This window comes from Mobula birostris, chromosome 23 (genome assembly GCF_030028105.1).
Source record: "Mobula birostris isolate sMobBir1 chromosome 23, sMobBir1.hap1, whole genome shotgun sequence".
Classification (NCBI taxonomy): domain Eukaryota; kingdom Metazoa; phylum Chordata; class Chondrichthyes; order Myliobatiformes; family Myliobatidae; genus Mobula; species Mobula birostris.
The window spans coordinates 12835164-12850768 of NC_092392.1; the positions used below are offsets into that span (position 1 = coordinate 12835164).

Sequence of the window (15605 nt, forward strand, 5' to 3'; positions counted from 1 at the left end):
GAAGTTAATAAATTATTAATGATACAAACTTGGCCAATGCATTCTGTGAAACTGCATTTCGGAAACTCCCATCACATGCCTGCAGACAGTAAACTGAGAAGATACAATAAGTAGTGTTAAGTAAGAAGATTATGTCAAGTGTTTGAGTTGAATCAAGAAAATGCTATTTCTGGGAGTTGAACAGAGTTCCCATAATCTGTTTCCCACTTTGAGTCTTTATATCAGAACAGAAATGGAATTAATCTTATGGTTCAGATCCCTGTGTTCCTGCGCCTCTAAATTGACTGTAGGGCAACATCTCACTACTAGTTTTCCAAATTAATCATTCTCACAGCACCGAAGTGCCATCCAAAGCTCATTTCAACGGGGCTGACAGTTCCACCCTCCCCCCTCCCCAACTGTCTTTTCCCCACTTCTCATAACTTTAAGTAAGACTGAAAGATTTTGTTCAACTTTGGTACTATGTTTAAAAACAAAGTAATGGTTTACAAGTGGAATTTAGGAAAGATAGGGTAATAAATTGAATCAGCTAAGATTTGTTAAACTCTAAAGTACGACCCTACGAATGTTAGAAATATGCAAATCAATAGTGCATTTGTGGAAAGTTGTTCCAACTCAAACTTGATTAACATGATAAAATAATAGTTTATGGTGTTAATGAAGTTGAATATTTGAACTTGCAAAAGGCATTTCATAATGTTGTAAATCATTTTATTCACTGAAAAGAATCTGAAAGATTAAAGGATTAGTGGTGAAATGGTTGCAAAGTTGGCAAATGCTGTGAATGTTGATTTACAGACTGTTTTAAAATTGCTTTGTTCCCCAGTGTTGGTATTCAGACTACAGATCTTTCAACCACGTCCAGTTTGTATGGCCAAGTTTCTGTAATTACTGAATTGCTGACTCAATTATGTGTCAGCTACCTTTTTCTTTCTGGTGCCAGAGTTCAGTTTTGGAAAGCACTGTCCAGTATCATTAACATATGGCTGTAGTATGTTTGTAAATTACAAACACTTCCAGCCACATTTGTCAAGCAGTGTAGCTAAGTACATGTGAAAGGTGTTTTTATATTCATAATAAGTATCGGGGTATCACTGGTGAAGCAAGGATTTATTGCGCATGGGAAAATGGTGGTCGGCTACCATCTTGAACATTTGCAATCCTAGTGAAGGTAATCTCATTTTGTCGTCTTATAGGAGGATCCAGTATTTGGATTTAGTGTAATTATGGACAAGTGACACATTTCCATTGATGCCTGACTTGGAGGTTGAGCTGCACATTCTGATGTCTGTATGTGCCTGCTACCTTTGCCCTTGCTGGTGGTGGCTTGGTAGGCACTGCCATGGTAATCTGGTGAGCATTTTGTAAGTGGCACACACACACTACAGACAATGTGCAAAATGAATGTTTAGGTTGATGATGAAACTCTAATCAAGTGGGCTGCGTTATCCTGGATGGGTATTGGGCTTCTTCAGAGCTCTTGTCATTTCACTCATTTAGTAAAGGGTGAGTATTTGATCATGCTTCCGACTTGAGCCTTATAGTTGGTAGGAACAACTTGGGGTGATAAGGGGTAAATCAGTTATTACAGGACCCTGCTGTTGTAACCATGGCCCCGGGAGTATCACTCAAATGTTAGGGCTGTATGGAATTTTATGAAAAGGTGGGAATTTGGTGTACAAATCCATAGATTGCAACACACACACAAGCTGGGAGACGTTTATGTGATACTTGTCTTCATTAGCTGGGGCATCAGGTATAAGCGCAGAGAGCTTATTGTATAATTTTATAAAACATAGGCCACAAGTGTAATACTGTGTAAGTCTGCCACGCGATGGGAAGAATGTGAATACAATGGAGGGGTGCTGAGGAGATTCGGCAGAATGTTGCTTGGGACGGAGCATTTGTTATGAAACTGGACAGGCAGAACCTGAAATACAAGTGGGTGTGGCTCAAGAGTAGAAATGTTCCACCAGAGCAGAGATGAAAATTTCAAGACACAAGTTTAGGGTACGAAATGAGAGATCCGAAGAATTCTTCCAGTGTGTTCTGGTATCTGGAGCACAATACTTGAGTTGGGGGTAGAGGCAAGCATTTTATCATTTAAATATCTAATCAAGCACTGGAATTGCCCAGGGACTGGCAAACAGGTTTAGTACTGATGGTACTTGGTCAGTCATGGACAACGGAATCCAAAAAGGCATGTTCCATTTGTATGATTTAGACTGCATGTATGGGCAATCACTTGCTGAGTATTTACAAATGAAGTTAAAAACTGCAATTGTCAGTGAACATCTTGACTTCTGACCTTGTGGTGGAAGGGCATTTATTAATGCAGCTTAGATAATCAGGCTTGGGTGAACTTCTCTGTAGAACTCATGTAGCTGTGGGATAAAGTACCTCTGACAAAGAATGATTGACTAACTAGTTAGTCTCATTGCTTTAATGGATACTCAGCAAGCAGTCTGCTTTGTTCTGGATGAAAAGCTTGAGTATTTGTGGAACTTGCTCATTTAAGCAGGTAGACTGATTACTTCTCTTAAAGTGCTTCATATCAATCACAGCAAGGCTTTAGGAAGTCAGGCTACAACTTATTTTTGTACAATAACCAGTCTTCAGCTTCTTTGTGATGAGTCCTGAGGGTTATTGTTATTAGTGATCACCAGCATTTTAAACATGCTAGTTCAATTATCATGTCAAGAGACAACTGGTTTGGTTCTGTTCTTGGTGATCGGTATGTATTGGTTGGGTTGGGATAAGAATCACCACTTATTAATCCAAACTCTGGATGTTATCTCTATCTTGTTATGGAATTAAATGCTGCTGCTGTGAAAATACCTTCTGGCTCTGCCACTGACACATTCCATGCATAAATAGCCAAATGGTCAATCAGAATCCTTGAACAACTTGACCGCCAGTGTCTCTTCACTGTACTGCAGTGAAGAGTTTGTTATCTACGCACATGACGACATTCTGTGAATTCTTAAAGAATCATTCATTTCAAATCATTTTAATTTTTATTTTACACATATACAAAATAGATGGTACAGTGCACTGATTTGTTTGCTGTCATAGTAACAAAGGCCACTGACACTGCAACAGAGGAAGATTCACTTTTTACCATTTTCCACTCACTGAAATTTTGCTTATAATTATTTTAACAATGAGAATGCCCCACACCCCACAATGGTGCATAGTAATTGTTTTTTTGTGTTGTTCCTCTTGAGCATATGCTAAAAGCATTTGTCAACAGAATATTATATCCTGGATACAATAATTGCCTTGAATAGCCCAGTTCTACAGATCTTGCAATACCATCACTTCTATAAAAAAGCTTTAAATAGAATGTCCAAGTTTACAAGTTTTGATAGACAGTTATATTTTAAAAATTGTTCTTGGTAAAAGTGCATTGAATGTGTACCCAAACTCATCATGATCTCCAGTTATTCTTAATAAACACAATACACACCTTCACCAACCATACTAATCAATATTAGAGCATCATTCCTGGTTCCCCACCATCCCACTCATGTTCCCTCCCTCAGTACTACTGAAAAGGTTTATTCTTGTTTACAGTAAACAGCAAGGGAAATATTCAACCACAATTCTGACCCCCAAAACAAACAAGACCTGCATTGCACCTTACAAAGTTACAACCAGCACTAAGTTACATATAGTATTTGAAGAGATTTCCAAATCTGGGAAATTTTAAGGAGGGTGAAAATGTGTCTCACTTAAACTGCACTCCAATCAGAAGATGATACTGTAGATCTAATACCAACCTAGAATGTGACATTGCTGACACTCCAGGGAAGCATGGACAAGCCCAAACATTTCTTGACACAAATCTGAAACTCGGGTGCCTTAATAACAGTAAATGAATTCATTTAATGAGAAAGCTATGTCTTCAGCACAGGCAGAAAAATAAGAGCAAATAAAGTGGCTTAAAAGATTACTGTAAAGGATGCATTTCAATATTCATGCTGTACTTAAAATAATCTGGAACTACACATGAGAATATTTAAACATAATTACTCTTTCTTTTCAAAGTCAATCCACAAATTGTTTTGTTGAGGATTTAATGTTAAGGAAGGTTTCCATCAAATGAAAGATCCAGGCAACTTGTTCATGAGCAACATCTCAGACATTAGCTGCATACATCAAGCAGGAACAGCACAGCCTTCTCCATTTACGGCTTTCAGTAATATGTAGGAGAGTTAGCAACTTTAAAGGCTGTGAGAGACGCAGGAAGGTTTGAGAGTTTTCTTATTTATTGGAAAGAGATGGAGCCATGTAGGTCCGGAACCGATCATGAGCTCTTACTTTGCTCAGCAAGGTGAGTTCCATCGTGTCAACTGACTCATACAATCCGTCTCTCTGCCATAATTCCACCGTGTAGTCATTAGCCTGTGCCGGAGAAAGAACACAGTATCATGAGTAGGTGACGAATTACTAATAATCCCAGTTCACTAATGTGTTATAGCCAGGACTGGTGCAGATGGTGAAAGAGCACACAGAGATAACTGAAAACAGAAAATTAATCATCCAAGAGCTCAACAATTATCTATTCTTGTGGCAGGAAGGACAACAAAGCAAAACCACCCAATAATAAAGCATACCCAAGAGGGACAGGTCCATCCCAATGCACTGCAATGAAATGACCATCAATAAAATCACCGATCCCTTCAAGGCCCAAGGAAACATTGACCTGAAACAGTTCAAGCTCTAAACATGTCAAGTAAAGTCTGTTCCTACATTCAACACCACCCACCCACACAGCAAAGCCCAGCTTTGCTCCTCTGGACTTCCAAGATCCAACTGGGTTTGTGGGTTGAAATGTTTGGGATGGGGCTTGAAGCCACAACTGTTTGATTCAGAGGCATATACAAAATGATGATGAATTCATGCTAACAACAGGAATTCTGCAGATGTGTTAAAACTAATGTTGCTTTCCCAGTCAATGTTTGAATTTCTTAAATTAAACAGAATTTCATTAACTCATGGACAGCATACTCACCAGCTGTAGAGAGGCGAGCATGTATCGACACACCTCAAATGACTCCTTTCCAGACACAATATTTGCAAATGAACGTCTTTGTTTTATGTAATCAAATGCATCCACAATTCTATCCGCATAATCATGGATGGCAAAGGCAGCTCTCTCCTCCTACAAAGTATAAAAGAAATAATAAACATGTTATAGTTGATCAGAATGACAGAACATGCAACACTGAAAGAAGCCATTTAGCTCTGTATTCATACTAGATTAGATTATGGGGACACTCAGTCCTCGTTTATTGTCATTTAGAAATGCATGCATTAAAAAATGATACGTTCCTCCAGAATGATATCACAAGAAAACACAGGACAAACCAAGACTAAAACTGACAAAACCGCAATTATAACATATAGTTACAACAGTGCAAAGCAATACCTTAATTCAATAAAGAGCAGACCATGGGCACGGTAAAAAAAAAGTCTCAAAGTCCTGACAGACTCATCATCTCACACAGGCAGCAGAAGGGAGGAACCTCCAAGCACCGCCAACTTGCCGATGCAGCACCATTGGAAGCAGCCAACCGCAGCAAACTCTGAGTCCGTCCGAAAACTTCGAACCTCTGACCAGCCTCTCCGAGCACCATCCTCTGCCGAGTGCTTTGATCCCAACCCAGCTGCCGAGCAACAAGCAAAGCTGAGGACACGGGGCCTTCTCCGGAGATTCTGGACCACACAGTAGCAGAAGCAGCGAAGCAGGCATTTCAGAAGTTTCACCAGATATTCCTCCGTGCTCTCACGTCCGTCTCCATCAAATCAGGATTGTGCACAGCACCCTACTTGACAAATAACAGACATCACCACCGGAGTGGCCGCTGCGAGCTGCGTCGCGCCGCCATCTTCTCTTCTCGCTTCATATCCACTCCTCTTCAGCATTGGTAATCTACAGCTGAGATTTAGTGATCTTCAGCATTGACTCCACTCCAACATGTTTATTTAGCTTGCTCTTAAGCGCATCTATTATTCACCCTATCCACTCTCTATTGGGGCAAGTTACATACAAACTGGGAATAGATCACCTGGCCCCGAGCCTACCCTGCCAGTTAATAGCAGCTGATCTCATTGTAATTTGAAATTACATTCCCACCTACCCCCAGTAATTTTTCACACCCTCATTTCTGCCATTAAAAATATTCACTGAGAGAATGCCAACATTGGATTGCTTATCATGGTGCACCCGAATGACCTTTTCACAAGCAGCTGTGCTAGGCTAATTTTAGGCAGTTTCTATAATAGGTTAGATGGTTGGAACAACATTGTGGGCCGAAGAGCCTATAATGTGCTGTAGATTACTATGTTCAGCGTAGATGAGAGTTTATTGGAACATCAAGGTAAACGCATAGAAACTCCAACTCATGGGAAACAAAATGCCTATGTATTGAGACATTCTTTTTGTAAGCTGGAGATTATCTCCACTCTTTTTAAGAAACAAATCATTCCCAGAAGAAAGACCAATTGCCAAAAAAAAACGCAAACTGGAAAGGATTTGGCTTGCACACTCATGGATATAAAAACTGCTTGTTAGAGTATAAGAATAGACCTCATAATGCCGGAGTGGTCCTGAGCCACACAACTGAGCAGATGACCAAGAGGGCTACAGATGAATAGGGAGAAAATGTAGCAAAATTTACCCAAGGTGTATAAAAGAATCTCTAAAGTTAACCATTTCTTCATAATTGTGAATTGTTCCGTAATCGATAATATTTACCAATTAAATTTAGACAAGCATGAGCTTATAAAGTTACACTATGAATTGACTTTTTTGCTTTGCTTCACTTTTCATTATTAGATTTGGTTGAGAATACTCTTAACCCAATTCATTCTATATATGAGTCAGGGGACCTGCATGCATTGTAGGAACTTCAAACCCTTCTCCAGTGGTACACCGTAGATAAGATCTTCCTTTGCAACTTGCTCACAGCCTCTATCATGGATGCAAGGGCTTGAGGCTTCTCCCGGAACCTCCAACTTACTGCTCAACATTTAATACAAGGAAAAGGATGACTTTTTTTAAAAAAGAAATCTAATAATAAAGGTACATTTCTCAAAACAATAGATTTGCATTATGAAACCTCCAGAGCACAAGTAGGATTTGAGTTCATTTAGATGCTGTTCAAAGACATAATTTTCCCTACTTCTTTAAATTTAACCTCTATTCTTAGCTTTTCAATTCTCTTTATATAATGAACAATTTAAGCTTGAAGTGTCAATGGGGATAGCACTTAAAGAGAAATTGCAGTATTAATACTTCTTAATGCAGTATTAAAACTGATATTACAAACAATGATTTGGACATCATATGGCACTGCTTCAATTATGAAACCACTGCTGTTGCATGATTAAGTTTCCAATTATTCAAAGCATTTGTGTGGTTAATGTCTGGAATCTAACAAGTTTCAAATGATGGAAACCCCAAGAAAGGAAAAAGATTATGTATTACCAGGGAAAAATTAAGAAACTGTTGTGGTTTGTGCAGAAATGCAATTAGAAGTTTGCCCCACAATTCCAATGATGCAGGCTCAATGTTAATCTCTGGTGCCAACTATGTGGGATTTGCAGATTCTCCCTGTGACTGCATGGGTTTCCTCTCATCCTAAAGACATGCTGGTTGATTAATTCATTGGTTACTGTACATTAGTCTTGGGATATACAGCAAGTATAATGTAGTAGCATATGAGAGGAGTTGCTGGTAATGTGGGGAAAAAATAAATGGGGGATTGGAGTAAATGGATGTTTAATAGTTATGTTGACTCAGTGGGCCAAAGTGCCGGTTGCCATGCTGATTGACTCTCAATTTGTGTGTTTTTTGATGTACTTGATAGCTGTCAGTTGGATGTAAAGGATATAAATACTTTTGTTGAGAATTGAACTACAACTGGCATATGTGAAGCTTAAGAGTAAGTATTTCTCCAATGAAAGTTTTAAAGTCGCACAGGCACTAGAGAATATAGAGAAAAAATAAACAGAGTGAAAATAAGTTAATCTTGGTTTAAATGAAGACCTGGATGATTATTTGAAAAAGAATGAACAATAAACATTGTATTATGTTTAATATGACCAGAATGCCAGTAATATTTGAAAGGATTGTCTAATCTGTACAGAATTCAAAGGTTCATTTATTATCAAAGCTTGTATCCACATACAACTCTGAAATTTGTATTTCTCCAGATAGTCACAAAACAAGAACATGAAAGTCATTCAGACAGAAACATCAACCCCCCCCTTAAAAGAGAATGACACCCAGAACATCAAACCCTCCCCCACTGCCAAAAAGGACCAGGACTATCAACCCCCCAAAAAGCCTTCCCCCTGCACAAAAAAAAAACACCAGAACATCAATTCCTCCCCCCAAACACCCTCCCCTTGCACAACAAAACGGAATTGTATATGTTAACATCAGTGAAAAGCTGTTGGACCAAAAACTCAGTGTTGTTGTTTCAAAGTTAAAAGCAAGAATATGCCCAAATTCAGACAAAAAAAATATGATCAGTGTTTTTACTTATGTCAGCTGAGTGGGAGTACTGTACTGGTAAGTATCTATTCGAATGAATAACTGAAAAATACAATCAGATTATGTATACAGGTGTCCCCCGCTTTTCGAACGTTCGATTTACGAAACCTCACTATTACCAAAGACCTACATTAGTTACCTGTTTTCGCTAACAGAAGGTGTTTTCACTGTTACAAAAAAAGGCAGCGCGCAATAAAAGGCAGTGCGCGCCCCGAGCAGCCGCTCCTCCCCCGGATTCAGAACAGCATTCTAGCTGGCTTTCCTTAAAACACGTGCCTGTGAGCAGCCGTTAGCAAGATGAGTCCTAAGGAATCAGAAAAGCCTAAAAGCCAATTGCATCGCCTCTGATCAGGGCCAACATTTACGAGTCGGGCGGCACCTAATTAATTAGCTTGTTTATTTCAGCTTTTTTCTTAAAGATGTGTTGGATGCGTCCCGGCTACCGCTGTACTCCTGCATTCTCCACGGATCGGTATCGGTCCACTGCACCACCCCAACCTCCGATGATTCAGCCTAACACACCATCATCAGTGTGCTCGGCGCTGTCTTCCTGATTCCCTTAAGTGATACTACACTGTACATACATTATTTCTACTTTATATAGGCTGTGTATTTTTATGTGTTACTTGGTACAATTTGGCAGCTTCATAGCTTAAAGGTTACTGGAGAGGGTGTTTCTACCAAGAGCGCTTGCGTGTGATTTTAGCTACAGAGAACAGTGCAGGCAATGATTGTAGAGAAATATTTCTATTTTATATAGGCTGTGTATTTATCATATCATTCCTGCTTTTACTATATGTTACTGTTATTTTAGGTTTTATGTGTTATTTGGCATGATTTGGTAGGTTATTTTTGGGTCTGCGAACACTCACAAGTTTTTCCCATATAAATAAATGGTAATTGCTTCTTCGCTTTACGACATTCCGGCTTACGAACTGTTTCATAGGAACGCTCTACCTTCGGATGGCAGGGGAAACCTATATTCAAACCAAAATGTGTTCTGTACACACTGCCCTCAAGTGATTGGTATTCAATTTTGCACTCATCACCTTTATATTTCTCTAGACCGGTTAGTTTCAGAATAGTTACAATCCCCCACAGTAATTTTAACATATTTCCATGATTAATTTTCATCCTTCTTCCTCCATCTCCTTTCTACAGAACATAAGTGATTGTGCAATTATTGCTTTATCATCTATCTTTAGCTATAACTATATTTTTTGTTTTATTGATGGCTATTTTAAAGCCAAAAGGCAAGAACTGCATTGTAATGTTTAATTCTCAGCCCTGAAATTTGGCCTGGTATTTGTACTGCCTTCAATTTCCAAAGTGCTAGCAGATCCCCACACATGACTTTTTAACCTTCTTTTCACATAGTTCAATTTATATTCTCTTCTTAATCTGTCCTGCACATTATTTTGTTTATTTTTCGATAGATTTCATATCCTGCAGATTCCTCTCTACTAAACTATCACAAATGTAAAGTGTAAAGGGATTAGAAAGTGAAAAAAAAATGAGTGGTGCTACAGACTAGTAATGAAGTTTGCTTCCAGTCTAGCTTATTAGAAAAACAATCGACCCACTAAGTATTGCTCCTCTCATTAGCCCAACTGAAGTATACTTACTTCTTTTTCTAGTCTTGGGCCAATCTTTTCCTCCCAGTCCTTAACACGAAGTGACAGAGCAGTTTCCTGGGCATACTGCTGGGAGTTAGCAATAAACAGTTCCTGGAATACAAGAATAGGTCAGCATTTAATCCAATAACCAAGATTCTAGGTGCAATTCCATGAAAACCAGGAATTAAAATATGGGGACAACTGAAGCAGCCCTGTGCACTGTTCCTCTTAAGTGCAGAACACCAAGGGACATTTACTGGTGCACCTCAAGGATGTGTGCTTAGCCCACTGTTCTACTGTTTCTACACCCATGATTGTATGGCTGCACACAGCTCAAACACCACCTATAAATCTGTTTAAAATGTTGTTGGCAGAATTCAGATGACAAGACTGCGTACAGGAGCGAGAGAGATCAGCTGGTTAAGTGGCTTCACAGCAACAATCTTGTACTCAATGTCAGAAAGACCAAGGAGTTGATTGTGGAGGGGTAGGTTGAGGAAACACATACCAGTCCTCAAAGAGGAATCAGAAATGGAAAGGATAAGCAGTTTCACAAGTTCCTGGGTGTCAACATTTCTGAGGATCTACCCTGGGCTGAACATATTAATGTAGTTACAAAGAAGGCACGACAGCATCTACATTTCATTAGGAGTTTGCAAATTGGTATGTCACCAAAGATGCTTGCAAATTTCTGCACGAGTACCGTGGAGAGCATTCTAGCTGGTCGCATCACCACCTGATATGGAGGGGCTACTGCACAGGATCAGAAAAAATAGCTGCAGAAAGTTGTACACTCAGCCAGCTCCATCACAGGCACCTTCAAAAGGCAATCCCTCAGAAAGGCAGTATCCAACATTAAGGAACCCAATCACCCAGGACATGCCCTCTTCTCAATGCTACCATCAGTGAGGTGGTTTAGGAGCTTGAAGACACACACTCAATGTTTCAGGAACAGCTTCTTCCCCATTACGATCAAATTTCTGAATGGACAATTAACCCACGAACACTACCTCAGTAATTCTTCCCCTCTCTTTGGAAACACTTATTTAATAAAAATATAAACTCTTAATGAAATGTAAATATATTTCTTACTGTAATTTATAGTTTTATTTATTACAATATACTGCTGCTGCAAAACAACAATTTTCATAGCATATGCCAATGATATTAAACCTGATTTCTGATAACCACTGCACAGATATTATCCTTGAGCATTACAGAAAGGTCCCCAAAGTCAGAAATTGTCTGGGAGAATATAACCAGTTAGAGTAGCATGAGTATATTAAGAAAGCATATTTAATAGTCAAGATGTACTGTGTGAGCTCAAGTTTCCATAACATCTCTCTGACAGCCTCCAAGCAGGTATATGGATAGGAAATCTTCAAAGGGATAAAGGCCAAATGCAGACAAATAGGACTATCTCAGGTAGCTTGGTTGACAGAGACAAGTTGGGGTGGTGTCCGTTTTCTGTGCTGTATAGCTAACTGGAAATTCAGAGCTAATGCTCAAATTAATGATCTTTTATTAAATCTAGGGACAGAGACAGAATATGTGCTTAGCTGTAGAGAAAGGGTTGGGACAAAAGGAAGGGTGAAAAAATAAAAGGGGAGGTGCACAATGGGTTAGAAATGTGGAGTAATTATGTTTCAAAAAGGAAAACAAGTGCAAGATGAAATAAAGTGATAACAGAATAAATAGGAAAATATTAGAAGGATTTTAAATGAGGAAAACAAAATAATTAACTAATTATCAAAGTTACAGACACTCGTAGAAATATGAAATTGATTACAATTTCAAATGTAGAAGGCTGCAATTTGCTTGGATGGAAAGAGAGGTGTTGCTCCTTCTCAAGTTTCAATGGAACAATGTAGAGATCAAGGTCAGAGGGTTCTTCTGAGTGGGAACTGAGACGGAGAACTGAAATGGCAAGTGCCTGTAAGCTCATTCACGCTTCAGGACTGAACACAGATACTCACAATAGAGTCATCCAATATAGAGACATAATCAAATGCAGGAAGCCTTACAAGAGTAGATACATTGCTCTTTCACTTCAGAAATCTCTTTCCCTTGTTCAATACAGAGTAAAGAGACTCAATCAGAAGTGATGGTGCCAAAGCAATAGAGGAAGTTTCAATTTGGGGGAAAAAGTACAACATCAGCCTCTCAGGATAATTAAGGATGAACAATAAGTTCAGGCTTTCCAACAGCCACAACCCAAGAATTAATTTATAATGTTTAACTTCCGATTCTGCCATTCACTGCTGAAATCCAGAGTGAAGATTCTGAGTTTCAGTACAGCTGAAATATCTCAAAACTACCAGTCAGAAATTCCTGCTTGGAATTCCTACTATAATCCAGAACCTACAGGTTAAGCTTAGTATCGGCATTTTAAAAGGCCTGGATATTAAAGTTATGGGTATTAAACTAAAAAAGAATACTTAAAAATGAATTTTTGACAGGTGTTTTGCATACCACATTCCTTCTGACAAGCTCCTCATAACTCACAAATCCAGCTTCTCCAAGAGGATCTGAAATTATAAATGGAAGATTTAATCATGGACAAAAGAGAGTTTTAGAGGAATGGAGACAGATTAACTCATTATTAAATGGGAAGAGGAAGGCATAATCAGAATTACAAGGGGAAGGTTCAATTACAGCAAAGACAAAGTAAGTCACTATTTGTATTGAGGGCAAGATGTAGGTGAGAAGAGAGGGTATAAAAGTCTTACTTAAATTGCAAGGAGGTTCATACTGGTGAAGCAAAGAAAATGGGAGAAGAGAATTCAACTGAGTTACGAAAGGAGGAAGGTTTACCCAGAATCAAGAAGAAAAATGTGGAGAAGAAAAGTTTCCCTTAACTTACAGGAAAGGAGAGCATTTACTCACTAATGGTGGAGAAAAGCTCCAAAGTTAAAAGTTAGAGGAAATGGGCTAGGTCTACACGGAGTTGTAGAAGAGAAAGGATCATCCCAAGTTACATGGTGAGGGGTTGGGGAGGGATATATAGGATATAACAGGAAAGGGTGGAATGAAAGATTTATCTAATTATGGGTAAGAAGAAATAGTGGGTTACAATACAGTTCAATTATGATTTTAATTATTACCCAAATTCAAGGGGCAATGGTTTTCCTGAGATCCAACAACTTCGTGTTCCAAATCAATGCCATAGTCATCTAAAGTAAAACAAATGCGTATCAGAACAAAAGCTTTCCAGCTGTCCGCATTGTTTTACTGAATAATATTCACTATCTCCCACCCACTATCAAATCTAGGGCAGGATACCCTGTAATTGCAGAGCAGTTATGCATTAACCGTTTGTGGAACAGTTATACAATTTGCACAAATTCATACTAGAAATTTATCGTTAAAAACCTCAGTCACAAAAAGGATCAATGTACCCAAAGAAAGCCAAGAACTATGCCAAGATTCAGTTCCTTCAACAGCAGCAATCATCAAATGCTCACTAAAACAGGAACGCTGACAGAATTATTTCAATTTACACTTTTACTCATTGTTTATAACTCAGCCTGTTTTTTGTAGATGAATATACCACATCACCTCATGACCATTAAGCACAAAATGAGCATGCGTTCTCATGGAACCAGAAGTCCAGAGCTGATTGGGAAATAACCTGAAAAAGCAGGGGCACTCTGTCTCCTCTTAAACCCAAAAATGAACTGTCCAAATTGCAGAACCCCCATGTAGGACTGGGTGCATCAGTTTACTGCAAGAAGCAGACTTAAATATTTGGCAATTGGCTAAACTTTAATCAATTAGAACAACCTTTGTACCTTTGCAGCAAAGTGTCTCGTCTGTCCTGGATGCCCAGTTCTAGCTAACAAGAGTAAGAGGTTTGTTGTAAAATGAAATTTATGGCAAAATTCAGATGAAATTCATCAGCAATGTAGAAAGAAATAAAGGTAGTGGAAGTTCAAAATGTTTCACTTACTTTTTGGTATTTGAGGTAACTGAAAATTTAGTTCATTCCAGTTCAAGACTATTTGTCGCTAACCAGCATTAATTAACAGCAACTGGAAGATAATCCTGACTTAGTTTCTTCCCAAGCCACAATTAAATTGCATTTACAATTCCAACTAGTCACAAATATGGACCCAACTCCTGACAGATTTTTGAAGTTCTGTTTCTGCTGCCTATCTGAGATTGAGTGGGAGGAAATAAATCCCACCTCCTACACAAAGAAATTATGTAGATTGGACAATGGTGGTCAATAGCATGAGAAATTATTGCTCTGAAAGTATGTGTGCTGTACAGAGCAGAGGATTGTCTGTAGGATATCAGACCAAAGACAAACCAGCTGCTATGTTCTGAGCTCTGCCCATAAAACATTTGCTGCTCTGATCCAACAGACAAGGACTTCCTCCTGCACCTTTTCGTAAGTTTTTATTAGCACTGTACTTTAACTCATGTTAAAATGTTTTGTTAATGACAGTACTCCATGAATATTAATGTTTGTGGCAAAGTCTCATTGTGAGGGGTAATAGATACAACTCATTTCCAGCATCTCCTCCCCCACACCTAGTAAAGAGCAAAAGAATATAATATCCCCTCATGGTATGTGATATTACCCCTTTACTCGAAATAAAAGTCCGTGTTTGGTACAGGTGTCTATTAACCCTTCAGGCCATGACAAGCTTTCATTTTGTCCAAAACAGACCAAACTACAAGCCTTGTAATGCGAAAATACGGCATTTCTGCGAATGCATATTCAGTAGTTCAAAAATGTTTCTTTAGGAGAGGATAGAACCAGGCAGCATTAGTTCAAATCCAATTTGATGGCTTGTTTTCAGAAAATTTGCATCATGGATCTGTCTGCAAGCAGTGGTTCAGAGGCACGCAAGCCATCAAGTACCTATCCATACTGATCCATTTTGCAGCTTTCAGTTTGTCACGTCCTCTGCTATGGCATTTCATGTGCCCATCTAATTACTTCTTAAACGTGAGAGTATTAGCCTTCAACACCCACTAAATGAATTTAAATTTATGGAGGCCAGTAGATTTGTAAAAGAAATCAAAAATTTTAGGGAGTGAGTAAGCATCAACATGAATTTAAGAAAGAGTATGGGCAGTGATCATAAAGAATGGTGGAGCAGGCTCAAAAGGTCAAATAGACTGCTCCTGGTCTCATTTTCTGCATTTCTATATGTTGTACAATCCTGAAAATGTAGATCCCTTCTGTGCAAGAGCAATGCAAATTCGCTGACACTGCTTGATGTATGAAATTCACTATCTGTCCATAGCAACTGGAAAAGGAAAAAAAATAGTTGTTTGAGATAGAAGAATACAAATTAGGAGATTTTGATTGTTTTATTGCAGCCTAAATATTGAGATTCTACCTAGCCAAGACAGAAGATTATAAGTTGTACTAAATTTACTTAAATATCCTAGGGCTTGCCTGATTTTCA

General features: G+C 38.7%; 1 protein-coding gene across 2 annotated transcripts in view; it reads right to left on the minus strand.

The window, feature by feature from the left end:
- Positions 1 to 3025: 3025 nt before the first annotated feature.
- Positions 3026 to 15605, minus strand: part of ncaph2 (non-SMC condensin II complex, subunit H2) — a 57212-nt gene continuing 44632 nt past the window's right edge. For both annotated transcript variants that reach the window (XM_072241366.1, XM_072241367.1), the window contains exons 17-21: positions 13287 to 13355; positions 12655 to 12710; positions 10192 to 10293; positions 5018 to 5167; positions 3026 to 4407 (exon numbers count right to left, since the gene is read on the minus strand). In XM_072241366.1, coding sequence (XP_072097467.1) covers positions 4267 to 4407; positions 5018 to 5167; positions 10192 to 10293; positions 12655 to 12710; positions 13287 to 13355 — 518 coding nt within the window. In that variant the 3' untranslated portion in view covers positions 3026 to 4266. The remainder of the gene's footprint in view (positions 4408 to 5017; positions 5168 to 10191; positions 10294 to 12654; positions 12711 to 13286; positions 13356 to 15605) is intronic.